Raw genomic sequence first — 24,151 nt, 5'->3', positions numbered from 1 at the left:
TCAAAGGTTCTTGAATCCTTCCTGCAAATGAATTTCAGTAAAACTTTCTGTCTGCTATTTTGTGGTCCATCTCCATTCAGCCTTCTTATTTCTCTAAATCCCTATCTTCCTGTCAAACCAAGAGCTCCTTTCTTCCCCCTTTGTACCATTACATCACCCGGCACAGGGCCTTGTATGCCGCAGCTATTCTGAATGAATGAAAGGAAATATTTCCAACGAGTCAAAGAACGTGGACACAAGTAACATGAATAAAAGCTGTCGGATACTGCATGTAACAGGACGATTCCACTCTGATTCGGAGAAAATATGTGAAAAATATATCAATTTATTATTCCAGTACAGTATCATACAGGTGTGCCAACAGAGTGTAAACAAAAATGAACTGATATAAATATGCTAGAGCCTAGTTTATTAGTTATTAAAATGATACATGTCTCCTGTCCTATGATGAAATTTATAAAGAAGAAAAATTACACCCTACACAACAGGATTCCTTCCAAGAACTACAGCCGGAGAAAGGGAAAACCCGACCCTTGATTTGAAGGCTGGATTTGAGGAACATGATGTGGCCAGCCAGCCCATCCCTTATTAGGAGGCTCCTGCTGGGCTTCCTTGTGACTAGAAATAGACATTCTATTCCTAATAGAATATTTCTAACCCTTCCTTCTTGAAGGATCGAGTTATCTTTGCCTACTGAGACACGCTTTCACCTTTGCAGTCCCGTTTCTAAAGCTGCTCGTGTGGACAGAGGAGGTGGGCTTCTGCCCCGGGGACTGGGATTCCAGGAGGGGCTGGCGTGTACCCCTCTTCCCGTCTGACAGAGTACGTTTCAGACCTGAAGCCCTGAAAACTTCCAAAACGGAAAGTACCTATGGAAATCCATCCTCCCCGGCTTGTGCTGCGTGAAGAACTCGCCCCCGCCGCAGTGCATCCTGGGAGGTGAAGGAAGCAGGGTCTCCGTGATGCAGGGAACCGGTGCCCCTGGTCATGGTCGTGTGTTGTCCCGAACCCAGTCCAGGTAATTAGTAACCTTGGTGTACACGCCCGGAATGCCCTTCTGGCCACAGCCAAGGCCCCAGCTGATGATGCCGACCAAGGTCATGTGGTTGTCCTTCATACACACCAGGGGGCCGCCCGAGTCACCCTGCAGAAGGGAGAACAGGTCAGGTCTTTGCAAAAATGCAGACTCCTTGGGGGGAGGTTAGGGTGAATGTTTGTAGTGTTCCTATGTATTCTTTTTTTTTAAAAATAAATTTATTTATTTTATTTTTACTTATTTTGGCTGCGTTGGGTCTTTGTTGATGCACGCGCGCGGGCTTTCTCTAGCTGCGGCGAACGGGGGCTACTCTTCGTTGCGGTGCGCGGGCCTCTCACTGCAGTAGCTTCTCTTGTTGCAGAGCACGGGCTCTAGACGCGCGGGCTTCAATAGTTGTGGCACGTGGGCTCAGTAGTTGTGCCTCGCGGGTTCTAGAGCGCAGGCTCAGTAGTTGTGGCGCATGGGCTTAGCTGCTCCGCGGCATGTGGGATCTTCCCGGACCAGGGCTCGACCCCGTGTTTCCTGCATTGGCAGGCGGATTCTTAACCCCTCCTATGTATTCTTCAAAGTGCTCAGTTCGGGGAGGGAAATTTTATCTCCATGACCTTGGGCCTTTACAGAATCAGGTTGTAGCTACATGGTAAAGCGGAATTGAGATCATTGCTTGTACATTTCAGGTCCCCACCCAGGCTGTAACTCCACCACTTACTAGCTGTGCAGCCCCAGGCTAACTGGGCTTCAGTATTCTTACCTGAATGATACTGGATAATAATAATCTAAAATAGAAATCATACTGCCTCCCTTGTAAGGTTGTGGGAATTAATTGAAAGAAAGTTTGAAAAGCTCTGAGAACAACGTGTGGCATTAGTAAAACTCCTGGTAATTGTTAGCTGTTGTCCTATTGAATCGAAATGATTTCTGGTTTCGTTTTTAACTTGCTACTAGTGAGACAGGCTGGGACCTGGGACCTTTTGCTGCAATGCCTGCATCTGGATACACCTCTGCTGGAGCAACAAAATACAAAGAAACTGTATGGGACTAAAAATAGCTGTGTGCATGCACAGTTGGGGCAAATTATAGACAAAAAGATACAAAAGACCAAAAAACTCAATTGCCACTTCTGAAGAGCCGGGAGCAAAAGCAGGGTACTACACATGCCCCCCTGCACAAAACACCACCTAAGGGGTGGGCAGACCACCTAAGTGCCCCCTCCTGCCCAACCCCTGGACCCGACGCTACCCTCTCCTCCTATAAGGGACCAGCTCTCCCCCCCTCAGCGAGCAAGCGAGCAAGGGAACCTGTTGTTGGTTCTCGCTCCCCCCTGCAGCTGCAGGGTCCCCAGTGAAGCCTTGCCTGAATTTCTTGTCAGGCCTCTGATCAATTTCCATTGATTAAGGAGGCCAAGCACCCGGTGGGTAACACTAGCTGATAGATCACGGTTTCACCTTGCATACAACCTTTTGTGACTGTCGAGCTAGGTGGTGGAGGTGTCTGAAAAAACCTCTCAAAGAGGGACCAGAGGCTGTCAAGGAGCTAAGAGGGGGAGAAGCTGGTGTGGTCTCCGCATGAGAACTAAGCCTACAGTCCTTAGTGCAAGAGCCCGGCCTTGCTGTCTCTATCCCCTGCTCCCCAGCCTCAGTGGGGAGCCCGGCACACTGTGGGCACGAAAACAGCCCAGCATGGATGGCTCCCTGGCTCTATTTAGGTCCTAAGTACACAGGTTGGTCTGTGTCTTACACCCAGTTATCAGGAAATACAAGTACATACTAGCTCTGACAGGGATGCTAACACAGAGACCCCAAAAGAGTGTGCTTTCCCAGGGGAAACCCCTCACCTGAGGGCTGAACTTGAGTTCCTAAAACTTATCTCACAAATGATCTGTGTCCTCCTTCCCAGGAAGCTGCCATTCCTCTTTCCCCCTCCACACAATGGACTCCAGTTCCCCAGCACCCACAGAAGTCAAAGATGTCTTAATTTGTGTTGCTTTATCCATCACTTTGATAGTCATTTAATTGCCTGGGCTTACAGGAAATCCTGTACCAGGTGGTGGTTCCGGTGCGGACACTGGGGAAATTTCCTGCAGCTTAGAATTTCTTGAGTTTGGGAGACTTTTTTTTTTTTTTTTTTTTTTTTGCAGTGCGCGGGCCTCTCACTGTTGTGGCCTCTCCCGTTGCGGAGCACAGGCTCCGGACGCGCAGGCTCAGCGGCCATGGCTCACGGGCCCAGCCGCTCCGCGGCATGTGGGATCTTCCCGGACCGGGGCACGAACCCGTGTCCCCTGCATCGGCAGGCGGACTCTCAACCACTGTGCCACCAGGGAAGCCCCGAGTTTGGGTGACTTTGATCTTGCTCCAGTTGCTTTATTCTCTGAGGTCCTCATCTAGATCCCCAGCACCTCACTGAGATGAATCACTGCCTTCCGGCTATCACTTTCTTTCTTGGTTAAGAACCTGTCGGCCAAGGAGCACTTCTGCCCTTGGAGGGGGAGGCTCAGGGGAGGAGAGACGCTCGTGTTTACCTGGCAGGCGTCATGCAGGTTTGCTTGGTCCCCACCGCTTCGTGTGTCTCCGGCACACAGCATGTTTTTGGTGACAGTCCTGTTAAACAAATACTGGGAAGTGCAGCGGCTGGATGGGTACAACCTGACATGGGCCTCCTTCAGGCGCTCGGAAAAGAATGGAGAAGCTGAAACAGAAGAGGAAGGCATCTTGTGGTTTTAGGGAAAGTTATTTATAAACCTTTTGGAAAGAGAAAGCCGAACTTTCCAATAAGAGCTAACGTTTATCAACCTTTTACACGTATGAAGTTGAATCCTATGAAATGGCCAATATTTTCTTCTTTTGACCTACAGAAACAGCAGTTTCATAGTTTCACCCAGGGTTTCTCGACAGCGGCACGAGTGACATTGGGGCCAGATAATGTTTTTGCGGGGGGCTGTCCCGTGCATTGTAGATGTTCGGCAGCGTCCTTACCTTCTACTCACTAAAGGCTGGTATAAACCTCCATCCTGAGTTGTCACAATAACTGACATTGCCAAGTGTTTCCTGAGGGGCAAAATCACCCCAGTTGAGAACCACCGGCTTAACCTAATATCTCATTTAAACCCCATCATCTACCCTTTTCTTGCCACTGAGTAAATGGAGGCTTGGAGCGCCATGAAATAAAGATCCATGTCCGGATCACACTGCTTGCAAGGTGCAGGGCAAGGAGCTGAACTCAGGGCTACCCGACGGCAGAGTCCAGGCACCCCACCCTTAACTAAGCTCACTCCACTTCTTATCAGAACCTCCTTGAAATCTTAGGCTCTTAAAACCCTTGTGCTACTCAGACCCCTCTTGACCTGCACGGCCACCCTGTGAGGCTGGGAGGGCAGACGCTGGGGCCTCGCTAGGCAGGAACCTGCCGTCACGGTCACGGTCACGGCGGCGGAGCCTGTCCCGAGGGTGGACACTCTTTCCTCCCTCTGGTCAGCACTTGTGCCCCGGTCCACCCCCAGACGGACAGGTCGGGGCCGAGACGTCCTCCCACTCACAGGCCTCGTGCTTCCCGTAGCCAGACAGCTCGCACTCTGTCCAGTCGGGCAGCTGCAGGCCAGCGTCCGGGAGGCAGACGGTGCGGACGGTGTCGCTCTCCACGGCGCAGGTCGGTGAGTCCGACTTCAGCTGCAGCAGCGCTGGGAGGCGGGGCGAGGAAGAGAGCGAGGATTTCAGGGGAGAGGAGGGAGGGGGCGGGGGTCTGGGGGGAGGAGGTGGGATTGCACACGCGTGGGTCTGGAGTTCGCACGGCAGCAGCGAGAGCCAGACATCTTACCTATGTCATTGTTGTAAGTGTCGTCATCGAATTCCTTATGGACGATGTATTTTTCTACTTCAAACGTCTGCTCCTCCTTTCCAGGGACCAGCCGGTACGTCCTGCCCAGGACCACCTTGAGATGGTTGGGAGGATACCTGATGGAGAGACGGCTCGAGGATGTTCTTCTCTAATGGGCCTGGTCTAAGGCCTTAGAGAGGAGGAGGGCCCGCCGGGTTCTCACCCCTACCTTTCCTGGAAGCAGTGGGCGGCCGACAGCACCCAACAGGAGCTGATCAGGATCCCCCCACACAGAAACCGCTCCCCTGGGGACCTCCTGTTCCTGGCGAAGATGGCGGCCTGCCACGGGTGGGAGGTGATGTCTGCGAAGAGGCCTCCTTTGATGCGCAGCTGGGGCTGCTTGTAGTGTCTCAGGCCACAGGTGACTGGGGAGGGAAGTGCAGAGCCGGGGTCAGACCTGTGGGCCTGGGCGAGGTCCCTGAGCCCCATCCTGGTGTCTTGACTTGGAACCCGGGTTTCTACCCCCGATGCACTTCTGCAGGCTGAACAGAGGGATGGAGCCATCTCCACGGCAAAAAATCCACAGCCTGCATGCGGTGAGTATCCAGGACGAGCTAAGCACTGTATAGACACTATCCTTAACCCTCACAGCACTCAGCTTCAGAGAGGCCGGGACCTTTTTGCCGAGGCCGCAATGGCACCTGGATTAGAACCCAGATCTGACTCCACAGCCGGGGGTCTTTCTGCGATGCTTTGTTACCTCTGCTTTTCTCCCGCAGCCACTTCCTGGCTTAAGAAATAACGAGGCGTTGCAGCTTCTTCCTGGGGAATGTCTACCCCATGACTTTCCCATCGACTCAGCCGTACCCATCCTTCCAGGCCCACGGGACAGGCTGCCCCTCACGAAGTTTTCCTAATATTGCCAGCCCACCGGTACTACCTGCTGAGGATGCACCGTGTGTGACCTGGGTTATGTGTCTTACCTGCTCAGTTAAACTCTATGTGCCCTGAGGAACAGTCTGGCTGATCTGTGTGTTCACAGGAACCGAGTACTAACAGTCGGTTCTCAGCCGATTTCTAAAGTTTCACTTTTTAGCAAAGTGTGCCAACTTGCATTTCTCTCGGTCTCCACCCCCTCTGGGTAACCCTGTCCCCCTGTGTTAACTGGCTTCTGGGAGAAGGCGGGAGAGCAGCCTGGAAGACACGGGAAGCAGCAGAGGACAGGGTCAGGAGTGAGGCTGGGCACGGGGAGGTGGCCACAGCTGGCCTTACCACACTGGAGCACGTCGCAATACTCCCACGTCAGCTGGCGATCCTTCAGCACGTGGCACCAAGGCTGGGCGTCCCCATCTGGGTTCCTAGTCATAAGCAGGGAAGGTTTCCAATCACATCACAAGCCAGGGAAGAGGGGAAGGCTGCCCAGCTGGGAAGGAGGACCCTGAGCCCCGGGCTGGGCTCAGCCGCAGACCCCACCAGAGGGAAATGACTGTAACATTTTTCTTCTGTCATTAACATTACGTCTTCATCTCCCAGCTGTGCCGGGAGAAGACTCTTAGGACGGAACAAAGGGGCCACGTGAGGACAGCACAGATGAGGACAGACCCTCTAACATGGGATTTGGGTCAAGAAACCGGAGGACTTTCCTTTTCACGACAGGTGCAAATGAATAGGTTGGGCTGGGTCACATCCATGGTTCCCTCCCACCCACTGGGTCTCTCATGTAACTTTCAGCATCAGACCCCTCCCAACCCGCTCCAACCCCGCCCTCTGCACAGACGCCCCGGACCCTGTGCCGCGTACCGGCAGTGATTGTGCTTGCCCAGGCCCAGGGCCTGCGCGTTGCTCTTCCAGGCGGTGTAAATCTTGCCCATCAGGATCATGGAACTCCACGGAAGGCAGGAGGCCCCAGACGTGGTGAGGCTGTGGGTGCCGCGGTATGCCAGCCCTTTCCCCTGGTAGCACTCCCCATCTTTTTCTGGAATACAGGAAATCTCAAACTGAAACAAAGCCACTTAAATGCTAAAGCAGGCAAGTGGGGTTTGCAGCAGGGCCTAAAGCAGAGCTGCCGGCCTGGGATGCCCAAGGCAGCCGGCCCACCACCCTTTTTCTGTCCTTCAAGCCCTTTCACACGGGGTGGTAAGTGGCTTCCACCCGGTGCCAGCCCAGCCTCCATCGTGGGCTGTGGCTTCCTTGATGGCTGTGTTAAGAGAGACTCTGAGGAATATTCAGGTTCGGCAGAAAAGGGTGCTGAGTGCAGCTAGCAGGGATTATTCCTGGAGCTGCTTGGAAAGCAGTTAGGGGCTTCCTTGTGTATACTTGACAGGCTGCTGGGAACCTGGGTGCTTCAGTGGGGGGACACGTGGGCAGACCTAGTTTTCTCAGATATTGTCCGCTAGGGACCTGAAGGATTTGCTGCACTTGGGAAGGAAGGGAGAGTATGAACCTTCAAATGCTGCGCATTTGTCCCATTTTACCCTCTTTTCTCCCCACTTGAAACTGACAAAGTATACTACCATGCACAGATAGCATAGTGATAAGGGACCTTTAAGATCATCGGGACCAGTGACTCCCAAGTTATACCAGAGCTGGGGGGAGGGGAGGATGCTTTAGAGTTACTCTAAAGAGTTCTCAAATTCACAGGAATATCAGCGTCACCTGTAGACTGAATGTACACAATTTTTGTAAATGCATATTTAGAACTTTAAAACACATTTTCCCTACTATTGTGATAAATAGTCAGTTATCGTCATTTGCAAAAGCACCACTGAATTCACAGTACCTTCTTGTAACTGAGTGTTTTTTCAATCTGGGAAATTTTCTCACATTAAAAGTCTTTACAGAGACAGAGAGAGATCTTGAGAAACAGGTCCATTAATCAAAAAAGAGAGAACCTCCATGCCTTCTCAAAGGGATTGGAAATCAGCAGTACAGCCCCGTCTTCTCTGCTGATGAGGAAACAGAGGGTCAGAGCTGTGCAGAGATCAGCTCAAGGTCAAACAGCTAGTTTGATGCCAAGCTTGGGCGAGGACCTAAGCCTCTTGACTTCCTTCCCTCTGACACCGAAATGATTAACTACCAGCCCAGTCCTTTGTTTCCTCGTTTGCAGAAGGACCGTCAGCGCTGTCCTCCAGACCCTTCCCCCCGTGAGGCCACAGAGGCCATGGGGAGGCTGCACTTACCCTCGCCGCAGGCTGGCGTGCTGCAGAACTCGGAGATGTACTTCCCTGCCTTGAAGATGTAGCACCAGGGCTTTGAGTCTCGGTCTGGGTTTCTGAAAAATCAGCCAGGAAAGCCAGGGGAGGTGAAGAGTGAGGCCCGTCTCTCGGGCCAAGGGTTCTGCACCTCTTCTGGGGATAGAGTTACGCGTGTTTGTTGTACACAGGAGAGTCAGATCGTGTTGGGTGGAGGTATGACCTTGTAATCGTCTTTATTTGGAAATTAAGCGTGGTTTACGGAGGTGCACGTGGCTGCCACGTTGACAAGGGGTGCACCGTGATGGTGAGCTTTATGGGTTAACTTGGCTACTGCGCCCAGTTTTTGATCAAACACCAACCTAGGTGGTGCTGGGAAGGGCTGGGTCAATGTGGTTCACATATGCAGTCAGCAGACTTTAAGTAAAGGAGTTTCTCCTCCATAGTGTGGGTGGGCTGCATCTAATCAGTTGAAGGTACTAAGAGTAAAAGCTGAGAAGAAGTTCTGTCTCAGGACTGCAGTATCGACTCGGGTCTGAGTTTCCAGCTTGGGGAGCCTGCCTACAGATTCCAGACCTACCAGCTCCCACAGTCACGTGAGCCAATTCCTTAAAATAAATCTCTTTATGTATACACATCTCCTATTACTTCTCTGGAAACCCTGACAGAGCTGACGCAGGTCTTTCCCCGACTGTGGCAGCTTCTCAGCAGAGAAGATCCTCCAGGGCGGGGAAGGCGGCCCTCTCACCTGCAGTAGTTGTGATTCCCGAGGCCCAGCCTGATGGCATCGGGCCTGCGCCCACTGTAGGGCTTCGTGGCCAGGCTGCTGCTGTTCCAGTTGACGCAGTCGGCCCCGCTCTCCGCTGTGCTCCACGTGCCTCTGTAGGTGACGCCCCGGTCCTTGTAGCATGTGGCTCTGTCATCTGAGGGGAAACCGGACACACGACACCTCCCGTGTGAATCCTCCTTTCATTTAGTTTCCAAAGGGGGTCTCACCTCAAACCACCGAGGCAGGAGCTGCTGAGCTGCCTGGGTGACTGGGTCACCCCGCTGACGGGGACCGCGCCAGCCTCCAGATTTGTGCCCGAGGCCCTAACCACCCTCGGATGATCCATCCCATCCCACCCCAATCCTTCCCCCATCACTGCACACTTGCTTTCCTTTCTGGGTAGCTTTGCAGGTGGGATTTCACCCTGGTGGGTCCCTGTCTCACAGCCACCCACCTATCACTCACCTATTTCACAGCGTTTCCCGAAGAACCCTTCAGGGCACTGGCAGACAAACTCTGAGGAATAGAGGGCCTGCCAACATGTCCCCCTGTTGAAGCACCGAGGTTTGCTGCAACCTGCCAAGTAGAAGCAAGGGGACCCCTAATTCCTTTCCAAGCAGCCCCAGAATATATGAGTCAAAGTTGAAGCGTGCTGTCTGCACGCACACACGATTCCGAGCACTCCACAAAAACGAACTCATTGACTCCTCACAGCCGACCACGAAGTCTGAACGACTGTTGTCCCATTTTACAGATGAGCAAACTGAGGCTCACAGCCTCAGGCTTTCTGCTCGGCACCTTCACCTTGGCCTAGGGCAGAGCGTGACTGCAGCCCCAGTTGAAGGGTAGACAGGCCCGGGACCGTGACAGACAGGGCTGGGGCCGTGAGACTGGACCCGGGGCTCACAGCCTGGCTTGGGTGGACACGTACTGTTGACGGGCACCGAGTGGCACTGGGCCCGGCCACCGTTGCACCAGCAGCGTTCCACCCTGTTGCCCCTGAGCAGGGGCCGCAGCCAGGACTCCTGCTGCAGGTACGTCATCTGTGTTTTCTCGTCTCTGCAGGCCGCTGTAATGACAGACAGGCCAGCCTCTGGAGGGCCCGGCTCACCCCAAACTGACGCCACCCCCCAACCCCCCGCGCCGCAATCCTGCTCACTTTGGGGGTAATCCGTCCTTTACTCCTTCCCTGCTCTCAGCCAGAAGACAACCAACACCCCATAGTTTGTCACCAAAGACCCCTTTCAGCTTTCAAAAACAATTTCAGATTCAGTTTACTCGGGGGCAGGGCCAATATTACTTTCCATATGACTGTGTGATCTTTGCATTCAATTTCCTCTGAAAATCAGTTATTTTCTTGAAATATATAATAGAATACAATGGTGTATTTCTACTATTTCCTTATTTTAGTTTCAATGAAATATGAAATACACTTATGAAAAACAATAAAAAAGACCCCTTTTATTGTTTTTCCTCTGATGGGCCCTTGTTTTGAAAGAGTTTATCTATCAAAACACATTTATTAGGTAATACTCTAAGTTTTCATTTTAGTGCATCAAAACTATGCACATGTACGCAACTGCCTACCAGAATTTTGGATCCACATTAGCATGACCACACTGAGGTGATGCATTTCTGGTCCCAAACAAAGAAAACTGACATTTTAGTCTGTGCAGAAAATTTGCTACTTCCATTAGTACTTTGGTATAATGAAAATAGTTGAAGTACTCCCATTAATACACTCTCCTTTTCTCTCTCTCTGTTTGCAACCCAGAATGTGAACTTAAGACATCTTTAACTTTTAATGAATTGAAGCAGTGACATACGTTCCCTGTCAACAATACTGCTGTTCCTTTAGAGGGCCTTCGGGGCCAGGGTACGCTTGCAGGAAGCACTGTGCTACCCGACCGCGGAAGCAGTGAGAGTGAAGCTGTGACTCACTCTGGGGAAACTTCCACCTTAAATGGGTGTTGCAGAGCCTTCTAGCCCCCAAAGACGTAGGTCACGAGGGAGGAGGGATGATCTGGGACCTGCAGCGGGGCCTGCAGCTCTTTAGATCAGAGTCAAGACAATCGGGCCGTGAGCACGTTTTATTCTTGGGATCCTAGTGGGAACATTCCTTGGGTTTCTAGTCTCAGCTCTAGACACGGCCTCACAGAGATGGTCTTCCCACAGCACTTCCGTGAAGCACCCCAGGTTAGTCATCCCTGAGTTACCAACCGAAGAAACAGACGCACAGAGAAGCTAGTTAACAAAGATGCTGAATGGAGTGAGAGGTGGTGGGGATCACAGCCCAGGGAAAGGCCCTGGAGGACCAGGACCGTGCGGCCTGGCGGCTCTGTGACCCTAGGCAAGTCACTCCGCCTCTCTGGGCTCTGTTCTCATCGGTGTAATATTCTAATCCGTTTTCTTTTGTGCTATTGGGCTTGCAGGCTCCCAGCAGCGAGCGACTCCCAGGCATCCTGACCCCTTGAGGACCTGTTCCTGTCCCCTCAGAGCCTGTGTGAGTGGCGAGACAGGACAAAAGCATCTTAGCAGAGTCTCACCTTCACGGACCTTGAGTAAGCAGGTCACGTGGAAAAAAATCCCCGCTGGAGCCTAAAGCACCCTGACCCTGACCCTGACCTTGAGCCTGACTTGCCTCCACCCCAGTGACATCTCACCTCCACCTCTGTGCCATCTGGCTCCTCTCCTGAGTCGCCTGTGGATTTCCTGCAAAGAAACCGGGGGCGGAGGAAGAGTCAGCACATGCTGGGTGTCTTAGGAATAAGCGTGGTCAAACCAGAAGACCACCATCAACCCACCAATCAGAGGCCACCTGCCCAGAGTATCCCCCTCACATAATGGGCCCAGGTGGAATGTCCATCACCTGCTTTCCTGTCTAATTCTTTCCCCCCTTCTAGACTTGTCCTGTCCAAAAGGACTTTCTGAATGATGGAAATGTTTAACATCTGGGCCGTGCGATGCAGTAGCCACTGGTCACATGTGATGACTGAGCACTTCAAATGTGGTGTGACTGAAGTGAACTTTAAATTTTATTTAACTTTAATTAATTTTAAATTAAAATAGGCACATGTGGGTTAGTGGGGTTGTAGGCACCCCCCACCCCCGCGATCCCATCTCCTCCAAGTAGCTGCCCCGACTCTCCCTTCTCTAAAATCCTGCTGTGCGGGCATCGCTCACGTGGCCTGAATGATGCCCTGAGCTGCCAGGCATCTGCAGAGAGCACGTGTGTTGTGTAGCTTCCATCCCAAGTAGATAGTACACGGTACACGGGCAGTTCGCCTGCTTCCATGGCTCACAGCGCCTGTACTGTCTTTTATAAATACTTTATGGATTCATTCAGACACATCCTTTAAAAACAGCCCCAAAGGGCTTCCCTGGTGGCGCAGTGGTTGAGAGTCCGCCTGCCAATGCAGGGGACACGGGTTCATGCCCCGGTCCAGGAAGATCCCACATGCCGTGGAGCGGCTGGGCCTGTGAGCCATGGCCGCTGGGCCTGTGCGTCTGGAGCCTGTGCTCCGCAACGGGAGAGGCCGCAACAGTGAGAGGCCTGTGTACCGCAAAAAAAAAAAAAACAAACCCAGCCCCAAAGAAGGCATTGAGAGGCAGTGTTTACTCAAGTCAGAACGAGTGCCTAGGGTTCCGCTGGAAGCCTGGATCCCAAGCATTGTCCACCGCGGGGAGTGTGTCCAGGTGTGTGCCAGCACAGACAAGAGGGCACACCCACCTGGCTGGGTGAACTGAAGACAGCTCCACACAGCAGCAGCACACACAAGAGCTCTCTCTTCACTGCGTTCATCATTTCCTCAGTGTCCCTTAAATTCTGGAAGAAGAGGGAAAAAACCCTTAACCGTGTGATGAGAGAGGACCAAGAGGAGAACGAAGTGCAGGAGTCTGCCAGCCCCCCCAGCGTCGGCTCCCACAGCAGGAGAGGCCACGGCGAGTGTCTGAAGGATGGTGTCTTCTTATCGTATACCTTTTTTATTGTGGTAAAACACACATAAGAAAATTTACCATTTTAACCATTTCTAAGTGTAAGTTCAGCGGCATTTAAGTTCCTTCACACTGTCGTGCAGCCGTCACCACCATCCATCTCCAAACTTTCATCTTCCCAAACTGAAGCTCTGTACCGGGTAAACCCGAACTCCCTGTTCCCCTGGCAACTACCATCCTACTTACTATTTCTATGAATCTGACTGTTCCAGGTACCTCATATAAATGGGCTTATTATATAGTGTTTGTGCTTTTGTGTCTGATTTATTTCACTGGGCATAACGCTCTCAAGGTCCATCCATATCATAGCATGGGTCAGAATTTCCTTCCTTTTTAAGGCTGGATAATATGCCACCATCTGCATGGACCACATCTTGTTTATCCATCCATCTGATGATGGCCATGGGTTGCTGGAAGATGATTTTGCCCAGACATTTCTGTGGGCTGAAGGCTGAGACCACCTCTGGCACTTCTTGGCAGCCTGGGACCTTAGGGTGCTGGTTTGGTTTCCCTTGAAGTGAGTTGCTGCCCTGGGGTTGACTAGATGGACTCAGTTGCTGCCCTGGGGTTGACTAATGTCTCATCTCTGACTTTTTTAGAGGAAACCAGAGGAATTTTGTTGCTGGCACATCTCAGAGCCAGCCTGCCTCAGATGGCCTGAGCTCTCCCACTTAGAACATCCACGCCTCCTTGTCCAACAAAGGAAAGTCTCCCGCCACCAACTCCCCCCCAGCCCCCCGGCTCCATCGGGAAACCAGCCTCTTTTTTATAGACGGGGCCCATGAAGTGCAGCTTTGCAGAAAGGAGGGGTGACATCTGGTCTGGTCATCAGACTCAGATCTTCCTGGACCCACATCCCTGGTTCCGTGTGCCTTGCCCTGGTGCTCTCACCCTCAGCAGCCCAAAGTGGGTTCGTGGGTTGGGGTGTTATTTTGTGGTCTGGCAGCTCCACTCACTCCCTCGTCCGCAAGAATTAAATCAGGGCTTTTCTTCCCTTGACTCACTTCCCCTCAGTCACAACAACTCTGGTCCCATCCCTCCCCCTCATCCCAAGCATCCGAAGGGTCCCTCGGATTCAGAGACGTCCGGGACTTGGACCCTGGCGCTGGCTCGGGCTCCTCTCCTGTCCGAGGTGCAGTCCCCTCAACCACAAGCTCCCTTCAGAGCGAGGATGAAAACATAGAGGGAGATGGTGGGAGAGGCTCTGTGCCCCAGTGACCTTCTGGGGCCGCTGGTGACAGGCAGAGGAGGGCACGGAGCTGTGGGGGGGAGGGGAGGGGGCCGGACAGTCCGGGCAGAGAGTTTCCTCGGGCTCAGAGGGCGTCCTGCCAGGCAGCACACCCCTCCCCTACTGCGAAGGAAACAGAAGGAAGCCAGGATCTGGGTCTTTGTTCCAATGTGGCCTGCCCAGGGCCCCTTCCCGGGCAGGGCAGGGCGGTGTGCGCTTCTTGGGGGCCCTTTTCTCACTCATTGCAGGAAGCTTGCTGCGACACACTGGTTCCAGGCGGTTTCAGAAGGAATAACTAGGGGGTCAAGGGCATCCGAACAGGAGCCCGCGGGGGAGCCTTTTGATCCCAGGCCATCATTCCAGAATTTCTTGCTCAGTGTTCCTCGAATTTCCCCTTTGCCAAAATTTCCCCAAATTCCTCTTCAATTCCCTGTCTTAATTTTAACCCAGTACTTATAACCTTTTAAAATAGGTCTTCTTAAACACATTCCCCCTCTCTCTTCCTGCTGTTAATCATTTTTCACGTTTATAGGTTGTCCCAGCTGCATTATCGCAGCCAAGCCTTGGCGACGGGAGAGCTGTGCCCTCTCAGGACTTTACGAGCAAATTCTGAATCAAACAATGAACGAGCCCGCGAACAGGGAATTTGATTCTTCTTCATCTCGCCTGCCAACCAGCCGGGGCTTCCAGCAAATTCATTCCCCTCATACACGGTGGATGCCCGTCAAGTTACTGTGTAATTTCAAGAACTCAAGGCCATCCTAAGTGGAGCACAAGTCTAGAGGTTGGAAAATTGCAAAGAGCCAAGTGGAGCATTAAGACATTTGCATTCCCTGGACAAGTGGGGGAAGGGGGGCCAGGTGGGGGGAGGGATGCACTGAGGGCTGCGTGTAAAGGCGCCAACAGCTGCATGGCCTCAGACCCTTTTGCAGCTAAAGAATCAGCAGAAGGAGTGTATTTTTGTCTTCTGCTCTGGGACAGTTGGAGCCTGTCTCTCTTCTATCAGCCCTTATCAGGCCCCTGCTTCGTTTGGCCTTGCTGGGCCTGGAGCTGATCCAGTGCCTAAGAGCCTCACACAAACCACATGATGGCTCCATACTCACTGCACAAAGGGGATGGAAGCAGCTGGACGGGCCAAGTGGGGTGAGAGGATGACAAAGAAATGAGTCATCCCGCCTGCAGACAAGCAGTGCCTTCCCAGGACAAGGGAGTGAGCGGGAAGGAGGGAAACTGTGTCCTGGTTTTGCCTTGGTAGAGCTGGCAGGGGGTGTGGAGGTCTGGGGGCAGCGCCTGGACAAAGAACAAGTGACCCCAGAAAAGCAGACTGGACCCAGGACCCTGGGGTCCATGCCAGGGCGGACCTCAACCCTGGACCGCAAGCTCCCACCAAAGGGAGAGGCGCCGGTTGCCCATGTGAGGCCAGTAGGAGCGGGGGATCTGAGGAATAAGCATAAGAAGACCTTTGGAGGTTCATGTTATAAATACTTGTAATACTTGTAATTTTTTCTGTGCTCTTTTCCTTTTGCTGTATTTAATAGTTTCCCAGAATCAAAGAACGAAAAAAGTAAGGAAGCAAGAGGAGAAAGGAAGGAAAGAAGGAAGGAAGGAGGGACGGAGGGAGGGAGGAAAGACAAGGAAAAAGAAGACCGTGAGGATGACAGACTTTTGTGGGACTAGAATCCCTGAGTCACTGGAAGCATCACTGTATGGCGGGGAGTATGGAATGATTCTAAGGCCCGTGGTCTCCACGCTCCCAAGGCCCCAGCCCTGGCAGCCCACCCTGGCACATAAAGTCAAGTTTTGCAGATTTGCACAAGGCACCCTCTCAGCGGATGGAGTTCAGCAGATGCAGAGCTTGGCAAGTTGACAGAGAATCTGCGCAAATTAGAAACATCAGGACATGTGGCAAATAAAGCGTGGCCTGGATTCGCAGCTGCGCTGGCGGGCATCCTTGTGTGGGACCAGCCTGCAGCCTCTGCCTCCAGGGCGTCCCCCGACCTGCCTAGAAGCGGTGCTGGATCCTGCTTGGCTGCAGAGACAAAGTGACTCTGTTCTCTGACCTCTGAACAACTGTGAATGAGGACTGCTCCAGGGGAGAACAATAGTGTGGTAACCAGGGAGGAGGGTTAGTCTCTAGGAGCCAAGGGTGCCACTGTGGCTGGGAAACTAATCACGCCAGCTAGAAGCACAGGGTTCCTTTCGGCAGTGGTGACACGGGGAATGCTGATTGATGGGCACCAGTTCGTAACGGCTGGAGTCTGAGGGTGGTGAGGCCATGGGAAGGGCAGCAGGACAGCCAGAGGAAGGGTCTGGGGAAATGCGGTGGAGGCTTGTCCTCAGGGTCTTTCACTGTCCCTTGCAATGACCCGTTCTGTCCACCTGCCCCTAGAAATTTCTGCTCTTAGGAAAAGAACAGATACGCTCATTCGCATATGGTGTGACTGCGTAAAAATGAATGTGCTGCTCTTCCAAAAAGCATCTATATTTTGAGACATCAAATCTGCTCCCAGGGATGCAAATACCAAGAGGGCTAGACTCTCAAGGCTTCCTCCGGGGCTGACGTTCTGTGGTTTCTATTGTGAGAACAGACGCTGTGTGAACTGTCAAACATGTACACATGGGGATAAGTACTTTCATGTAAACACTCAACCACATCCCATAACATGACCTGCAATACAGGTCTGGACCAATGCAGTCAATCAATCGAGTTCTGTGATTCTAGGTACAAACAGTGCAATTGCCCGTTAGTTAAAGAACTTGAGGACTTGCAGTGTCTACTGTTGGCAGCAAGAAAAAGGCAGAAACGTGAGCAAGCTGGAGGACCATGGAAGTTGCAAGGGAAAGATGAAGGTAAGTTGAAACTGTTAGCAAATTTTGCACCAGTGTACAAGGTTTGCTACCTTTATTTTTGGTAAAGAGGATTCTTGGGATGTTATTGCTTTGCAAAGCTTCTCTCTGGAAATCTGAGTAAGAGAAAGTCAGTCTCCAAGGACACCAATACTCCAGAATGACTCAGGACCTTAAGACAAACAACACCTTCCCCGACCCGCCCTCCCCCGGGCAACCACCATGCCCAGGAGGGATGCCAACAAATTAGAAAAGAAGCGGTAGGTCAGAACGCCTTGGAACAGCAAAGGCATGTCACTAAGTCAGGGCAAGAGATGAAGTGAGATGGGAGGAGGAAGCAGGCTTTGGAAAGGGGGTTGAGCTCCCCGAAAAGCACACCTGTGTCTGGACCAGCGTCAGAGCCCGGGGCCGGAGCCGTTAGCTTGGTAGCTCTGGTCCCACCGGTCCCACCTATACAGGTCCTGCTTTTTATAGAGCTCATGCTCTCAGAATAAAAACCATTTCCCAAAACTGCCATCACAGAAGCAATTCTTAGCTTTTCCCTAGAGATGATCATACTAAGTGAAGTAAGTCAGACAGCGAAAGACAAATACCATATGATATCACTCACATGTGGAATCTAATTTTAAATAATGATATAAATGAATTTATTTACAAAACAGAAACATACTCACAGATTTTGAAAACAAACTTAAGGTTACCAAAGGGGAAACATGGAGGGGGGAGGGAAAAATTAGGAGCTTGGGATCAGCATACACACACTACTATATATAAAATATCAATAGATAACTAATAAGGACCTACTGTATAGCACAGGGAACTCTATTCAATGTTCTGTAATAACCTATATGGGAAAAGAAGCTGAAAAAGAATGTGTATATGTATACATAAACTGAATCACTACGCTGTACACCTGAAACTAGCACAACACTGTAAATCAACTAGACTCCAATAAAATTTTTTTAAAGTAATTTTCTATATGCCAAAGCTTATTTCCTCTCTTCCTGAACAGAACTCTTTATAACTAAGGAAAAAGAGAGGAGTCTGTTTCTTATCTAACTGGATTGATTCCAGTGAGGTAAATAGGATAAAAATACTCTCCTGGCACCTCCCATCCACTCCCACCTCCACTCTGTTACTCAGCAGAATTCCCTGCAAAACATCTTCAAAATATAGGCACATGACCTGTGTCCAAGTTTTATACGACATCAGCCTACTCAGAACAATCTGTCCTGAGCATTGCCATTGTCTCCCCTCTCCACCGTCTGCCAGGTAACCCTGCTTATCTGGAGGAACGCAGGGAGTGCAGCTGTGGGTCTAGGAAAATAGAAGTCCATCTTGCCTCCTGTACAGTAAAAACAAAAGAAGTCCTTTCCTTATAAACTTAGACCCTTGCAAAGAAAACAGAAGGTTCAGCTGGCAAAGCTAACTTCACAAGTCAGTGCAAGGACGTGTCATCCCCAAATCTGAATCTCAACAAACCTGCAATCCAATGGTTATCTAAGGGAGGATCTTGTTCGGCCATGAGCTAGTTTCGCCTGTTCCTTCCACTCCCTAAAGCAAGCATCACTACGAGGAATGAAATACACAATCATTTGATAATTCTTCAGTCTCCTTCCAGATTTCAACACACGTCAATCAGGAAAAAATGATCAAAGGCTTTCCTTGTATCACTACATGCGGAACTTTGTCCACATTTTGTGAGGCTCACGTGAAAGTGACCGTGATAGCATAGTTTTGAGAAACGCGTGTGGATGAATGCCACTTACTCATCTGGTACGGGAGTTGTGACCCCTTGCCAGGCATCCCTTGAATCACTTAAGTCAATATTGTTATCTCATGTTTGCGGACGAGAGAACTGAACTTCAAAAAAGTATAAGGAACTTGCTCTGACGTGACACGTCTGGGAAAGGGAGGAGTAGGGTCTCAAGACACCCGGTTCTACCGAAAACCCAACACTCGCTCTTTCCACGACTCTTACTGGGTCCTGATGCCGGACTGTCGTGTTGTTGTGTGCTCAGAGTTGCTGTGGAGCGGACCTGCTGGTTGGAACTCAGGGAGCATAGCCTCTGGGGCCTTAGTTCAAACTCTAACCACCGCTTACAGGCTGTATGCGGTTCCCGGTTTTCTAATGGGCTAGTCCTTTCCACCCTGCCTGACTGTGGTGATGACAACTAGCGAAGAAGCAGGTAAAGCCCCCAGTTGCTGGCCTGCGCACAGCAGAGTAAACTGTACCATACTTATGGCCAGGAGAGCCCTTTGGACGGGGGAGCGCCAAAGTTTACAGCTTCTGCTTGGAACGTTGACTAGAAGGGAAGCCAAGTTCTATGGGGTCATCATCAAGGTCAAGTGTTAATACCAAATCCTGTGTCCTAGATCATCTGGAGATCTTGCGATAACCTCTAACTGGATTCTTTACGATTGAAGTCAAGTTTCATGCCCTTCAGCTATGTGCACAGATCTGTATTAAAGGGAGCCCTTATTTCCTGGATTATGGGGTGATGTCTTTTATCCGATTTTCAATCTGTTTGTTGGTTCATCTTTCCCAGGCCTACTTGCACCACACACACCAGGGCCACTCTGGCCTCTATGGGGAAGGTGGAGTTTGCGGCCGAGGCAGCTGGAAGGTCAGGCCCTCAGTGCTGATAAGGGCTGTCTGATGCAGACCATGCAAATGTTTGAAACCCAGAGACATTAGGCAAGAAAAGTAAGGAAACTGGAGCTTCTCAGAAAACAAACCAAAACCAAACCAGATCTCCCCTTTCTCTCTGCAGCCCAGGTGGCAGACACCGGCTCTTTCTGCAAATTAAAGCAAATTCCTCTTTTGTGTGAACATGACCACATGTGAATAACCAGCAGAGACCAGTTATTGGTGGGCTTTCTGTTTTACATTATTCATAGTAGGATACCGGGTTTAGCATCCTGCCGAGCCCCTCCCCACGCGCCTTCAAGGAACTGCCTCTGCAGAGGTCTCTAACCAAGGGGCTTGAGAGCCACCTGGGTGCCATCCTCCTGGTTTCCATCAGATCCCCCATCCCATCCACCTTGACCCGAGCCCTGGCTTATTCTGGTTTCCTCTCTTCCTGAATTCACAGGTGATGACTTACTCTGTGTATCATCAACAAACCTGAGCACCAACCATGTACCAGGCACGGGCTCTGTGCTATAAAGACACATACGCTCCATCCACAAAACCTCATAGTCTAGGAAGGGGACAGACAAGTAACTAGACAAGCACACCCCGCAGATCGGTGCTGTGACATGCGGGGGTCGGGTGGGTGGAAGGTGGGCACACAGAGGAAGAAGGCGTCCTGCTGGGATGTGAAGGAAGGGATGCAGGTCACTCTTGGTGAGGTGGGCGCTGGTCGAAGTGGGCTTTCTGGAATGGACACTATATAAGCTGTTTGTCGAACAAAGGCAGGAGTGAGCCAGGCACTGGAGAGGTGTCGCTGACAAAGCATAGCCCCAAGATGGGCCCATTGTTTGGGGCCCCGGGTAGCGGCAGCAGGCAGCCAGAGCCTCTTAACCTTCAGCACGAACACCTTTCTTTGGGCAAAGGAGTCTGAGTCACACACCCCAGGCTCTCCCTTGGAGGGTGTCCCTAGGAGGAAGTGTGGCTTGGAAAGCCCAAGAGTCCTAGGGGTGTAGGGGCCTTGGGGGAGGAGTTCAACTTGGATTCCCTAATGCCTAATTGTAAGTTAAAGGAATCCTTGCGACTATATAAGAAACAAAAAAGGCTTTTAATACAAAGATCTCCTAGTATCTGGGTTCAGCCTGACCCTGAAGTGGTCTTTCAGAGGCTTCAGGTGGAATCAGGCCAAACCTCTCCAAGCCACTGGGTATGTATCAGGAGCGTCACGTAGCCCTCCTGGGCAGCTCAGCTGAACCCATGGCCAAGACTCACCTCCCAGATCATGGCCATTGGTGTGGATGGTGTGGGCAGCTGCTAAGGACCCTTGACTGTATCAGTTCCACAAGAAGAACAGCCGCTAGCATTTCCTGGGGAATCATGATCAGAACCAGAGCTTGCCTGAGTCGTGCCTTCAAAAACTTGTTTATGAAATGCCTGCTATGGACTTGGCACCTGGTTCCTTTTCCCTTCATCATAGGTCTTAACTTTCAGGCGATCAAAAGGCTTATCCTTCGCTCTACACCCTTCTACAGAAGTCCTTTTCCCAGGAAGGAAAGTGGAATGTAAAATGCACAAAATATCACTAAGAGAATGTGCTGTCCTTATATGTAAATAGACACCTAAGCCAACAGCAGGAGACCATGTAGCTGGACTTGGGGTTGAGCCAGGGCAGATGGTCTTGAGGATTCTTTCTAGCTGGAACTTTCCATGAGTCTAAATCATCCTCGCTTTTTATCTGGCTTCACTGGAGACTCACCACTTGGTTTTGTGAACTGGTCGACTAGGGTGAGGTTTACCACCTGACACTAGCGACAGAATTTTTCTCTGTGCAAAGCGAGTGGCCCAAAGAAGGAATGGACAGAATATTCTGGTCACTCATTGTCCATCCTGGCCGTCTTATCAGAACAGAGCTGAAAATCACTCGTAGAAGATAGGAATTTTATTCTGAGACTGCAGATGCCAAAGAGTCATCGAAACTGAACACTTTAGCTCAGAACCCAAATGTTCCCTCCCCACCAGATACTCGGTATTCAGAGAAGCACGTGGATTTTGAATTTTGACTGGAACTAACTAAGCCCACTATTAACGCCACGAGTCACGCTGCCACCTCAACCTCTGATCCAAATAACCTGTCCAAACTCTGGAAGCTTTGGAAGATCTAAAGCCAGCACTACGCCTCCCAAATGATCATCTAGCCAAAGGGCCCCTTACACTGCTGTAAAACCCCAGGACCAGAGGAACTCCTGTAGGTGGATTAGGGACAGACCCCTGGGCTGTAACTTCCCCAGATGCTCTGTGGTCCTGGCCACCCATTTACAAAAAGCCTTACATGGTGATGGTGGCTTCAAGTCACACCACCAGGGGTGTGGCTGGGTTGCTTGTTACAATCATCTGAAATATACTGATCACCAGCTCTGCTCACCAACATGCTAGGTCCCCAGGTCCAAGAGTTCCGCCTCCATGAGCAAAAACTAGTAACAGGATCATTTATCTTCCCCTCGAAGCCGGAACTTTTCCAGGCTGGTGCAGAAGCACCTGAGAGCAGCACCGTCACGGGGAGACTCTGCTATGGGGATCCACGAAATAAACTGAGACGGTCCTGGAGAGTCTGCACAGAGACTGAGCCATTCAGGCAGAGAGCAGCCTCTCACTGGCTCGTGACAAGAGCAATTCAAGGCTGGTGTCTCTGAGAACGTTTTAGGTGGACTCAGTTGATGGGTAGGACGGAGCTATTTCTATTTCAATATTCACGGCATCTCTGCTGGTGCCCCGTCTGGCTTTACTCTCACAGGAAGCACTTACCCGGAAGCTCACTCTGACCGTCATCTATTGATTCTGGACCAGTCAGTGTCTAGATCCCGGGATGAGTCTCCTGTCCACTGGCAAGAATTGCTAGGAAGTCCTTTGGAGGGAATTCCACGGAACGGTTGTGTTTCAGAATTTCTTCATGGGATTGCACACACGTACACACACACACATAATCTTTTTCTGTCATCCACCAGCTGCTGCAGGAGACCACCCTTGCTATCCACATCGGTCATCACTACCACACGGCTCTGGGCTTGAGTGTGTCTTCAGTTACCTGACAGCTCCTTCCTTTCCCTTTGCCTCCTACCCTCCCTCCCTGGGAGGTTATGAAAATAAAGATAATAGCACTGAAAGCCTAGAGAGCCTGATACGGTCCCTGCAGAGTGCTCTGGGAATAGAAGACATTGCTGTTACTCTCCCCTGTAATCGAAAAGTCCTCCAAGAGCCCCACCCCTTGCACCCCAGGCAAAAAGCCAGAGGACGAAACCTGCCGTGGAGGTGGGGGACGAGGGGGGAGATCAGAGGCCTCCCCGGGACTGTCCTCCACTTCTCTCGCCCAGCACTTCCCTCCCGGTAAATCCTCTGGGGGCGATTCACTCACTGCCCAGCCCAGCCTCAGTTTCCCCATGGGCTCAGACCGCCCCCCCCCCACCAGGGACCCTCCCGGCTCTGACCCCATCAGCCCATTTCACATTTCTTGCCCGTGAGTCACAAGGTGTGCCCATTGACTATTCAGAGCATTTCTGTATCATTCTTTTCACTTTCCCGTTTGCAAGCAGAGATTTCCTCTCCAGGAAACACAAGCGTTCTATCTTCTCTCTTCCCCTGACGACCTGGCCCCTGCAAACACTTCAGCCCACCCCAACGAGATGCACATTCAAAAAGAAATCTCCCCCTGGACGAGGATTCTAGCTAATCCCCTTTTGGCCTGAATTACAAAGTCGGCCCCTCGGTGTAAACATTCCTTCACTGGCTCAGAAAGACTTTTAAGAGAGAGAACAGGGGCTGGGGTACAGAGGGGCGCAGAATCCAACCTACCACCGCCGCGAGCCTTCTCCCGTCCTCCGAGAGGCGACCTCTTCAGCCCCAGGCTCTGCGGCCCCTGCATAGCTCCCGCCTCCTTTAAATTTCGAGGCAGGGGGTGGGGTCTGTGGCCCCGGGTGGGCGGGCTTCTTTCTCTGTGGCTGGAGGATGCCCAGCGGACAAGGCCACAGGAGGCAAACCAGGGCGGGCCTGTTTGTATAAAGAGGGGGAGGAATTCCCCAAGGAAGCAGCACTGCCCATCCTGGCTTGAGGCCAGGCTGATTATTCACCGTTCTGATGTCTTTGAATCACAGCAGTTTGGGAGTTGGACGGGACCTGAAGAATCCTAGTCTCGAGCTCCTAAAGGGACCCTGAGGGTCTGCTAGCTCTAAGACCCCCACTGGGAAACTAGGCGTTTACAATTCTAAACAAACACCCGCGGAGGGGACAGGGTTCTTCTGGGATCTCCAGAAGTAACTACCGCTCCGGACACAAGAGGTGGAACGGCTACACTGGCGGACCGGCTGCCCTCCGGGCAGAGGAAATGCCAGAGCTGGAGCGCCTGGGGGGTGGGGACACAGGTAACAGGTGGGTGGGCTCCACCTCCTCACCTGCAGCGGAAAGTGCTCAGCCGGGAATCAGCCACTCCCCAGCGCTGTCATTTTCGGGGAAATCATTCTGTAAAGTGAATCCGTGGTCGCTGAGGTCTTTTCGGCTCCGGAGCTCTCCAGCTGGGCTGTGGATACAGGTTGGGGCGCTGAGCCGATGCTCTGCCTAAACGTGGCTGCGCACGCCGGAAATTCCAGCCCTC

The 24,151-nt window shown here is 51.7% G+C and overlaps 1 protein-coding gene across 1 annotated transcript; it reads right to left on the bottom strand.

Annotated features, from left to right (window-relative positions):
- Window positions 1-305: 305 nt before the first annotated feature.
- PLAT (plasminogen activator, tissue type) lies at window positions 306-23,442 on the bottom strand. The gene is made up of 14 exons (XM_082608722.1): window positions 23,356-23,442; window positions 12,537-12,632; window positions 11,470-11,518; window positions 9,738-9,875; window positions 9,272-9,382; window positions 8,786-8,960; window positions 8,026-8,117; window positions 6,647-6,821; window positions 6,119-6,204; window positions 5,076-5,271; window positions 4,847-4,983; window positions 4,569-4,709; window positions 3,555-3,721; window positions 306-1,144 (listed from the first exon to the last, which is right to left on the bottom strand). The coding sequence occupies exons 2-14, from the start codon at window positions 12,609-12,611 to the stop codon at window positions 986-988; spliced, it is 1,701 nt and encodes a 566-aa protein (XP_082464848.1). The 5' UTR covers window positions 12,612-12,632; window positions 23,356-23,442; the 3' UTR covers window positions 306-985.
- Window positions 23,443-24,151: the final 709 nt, after the last annotated feature.

This window comes from Mesoplodon mirus, assembly GCF_964341445.2.
Source record: "Mesoplodon mirus genome assembly, chromosome: 20".
Taxonomy (NCBI): Eukaryota; Metazoa; Chordata; class Mammalia; order Artiodactyla; family Ziphiidae; genus Mesoplodon; species Mesoplodon mirus.
The sequence above is the reverse complement of the archived record's forward strand: the minus strand, read 5'-3'. Positions and strand labels throughout refer to the sequence as shown.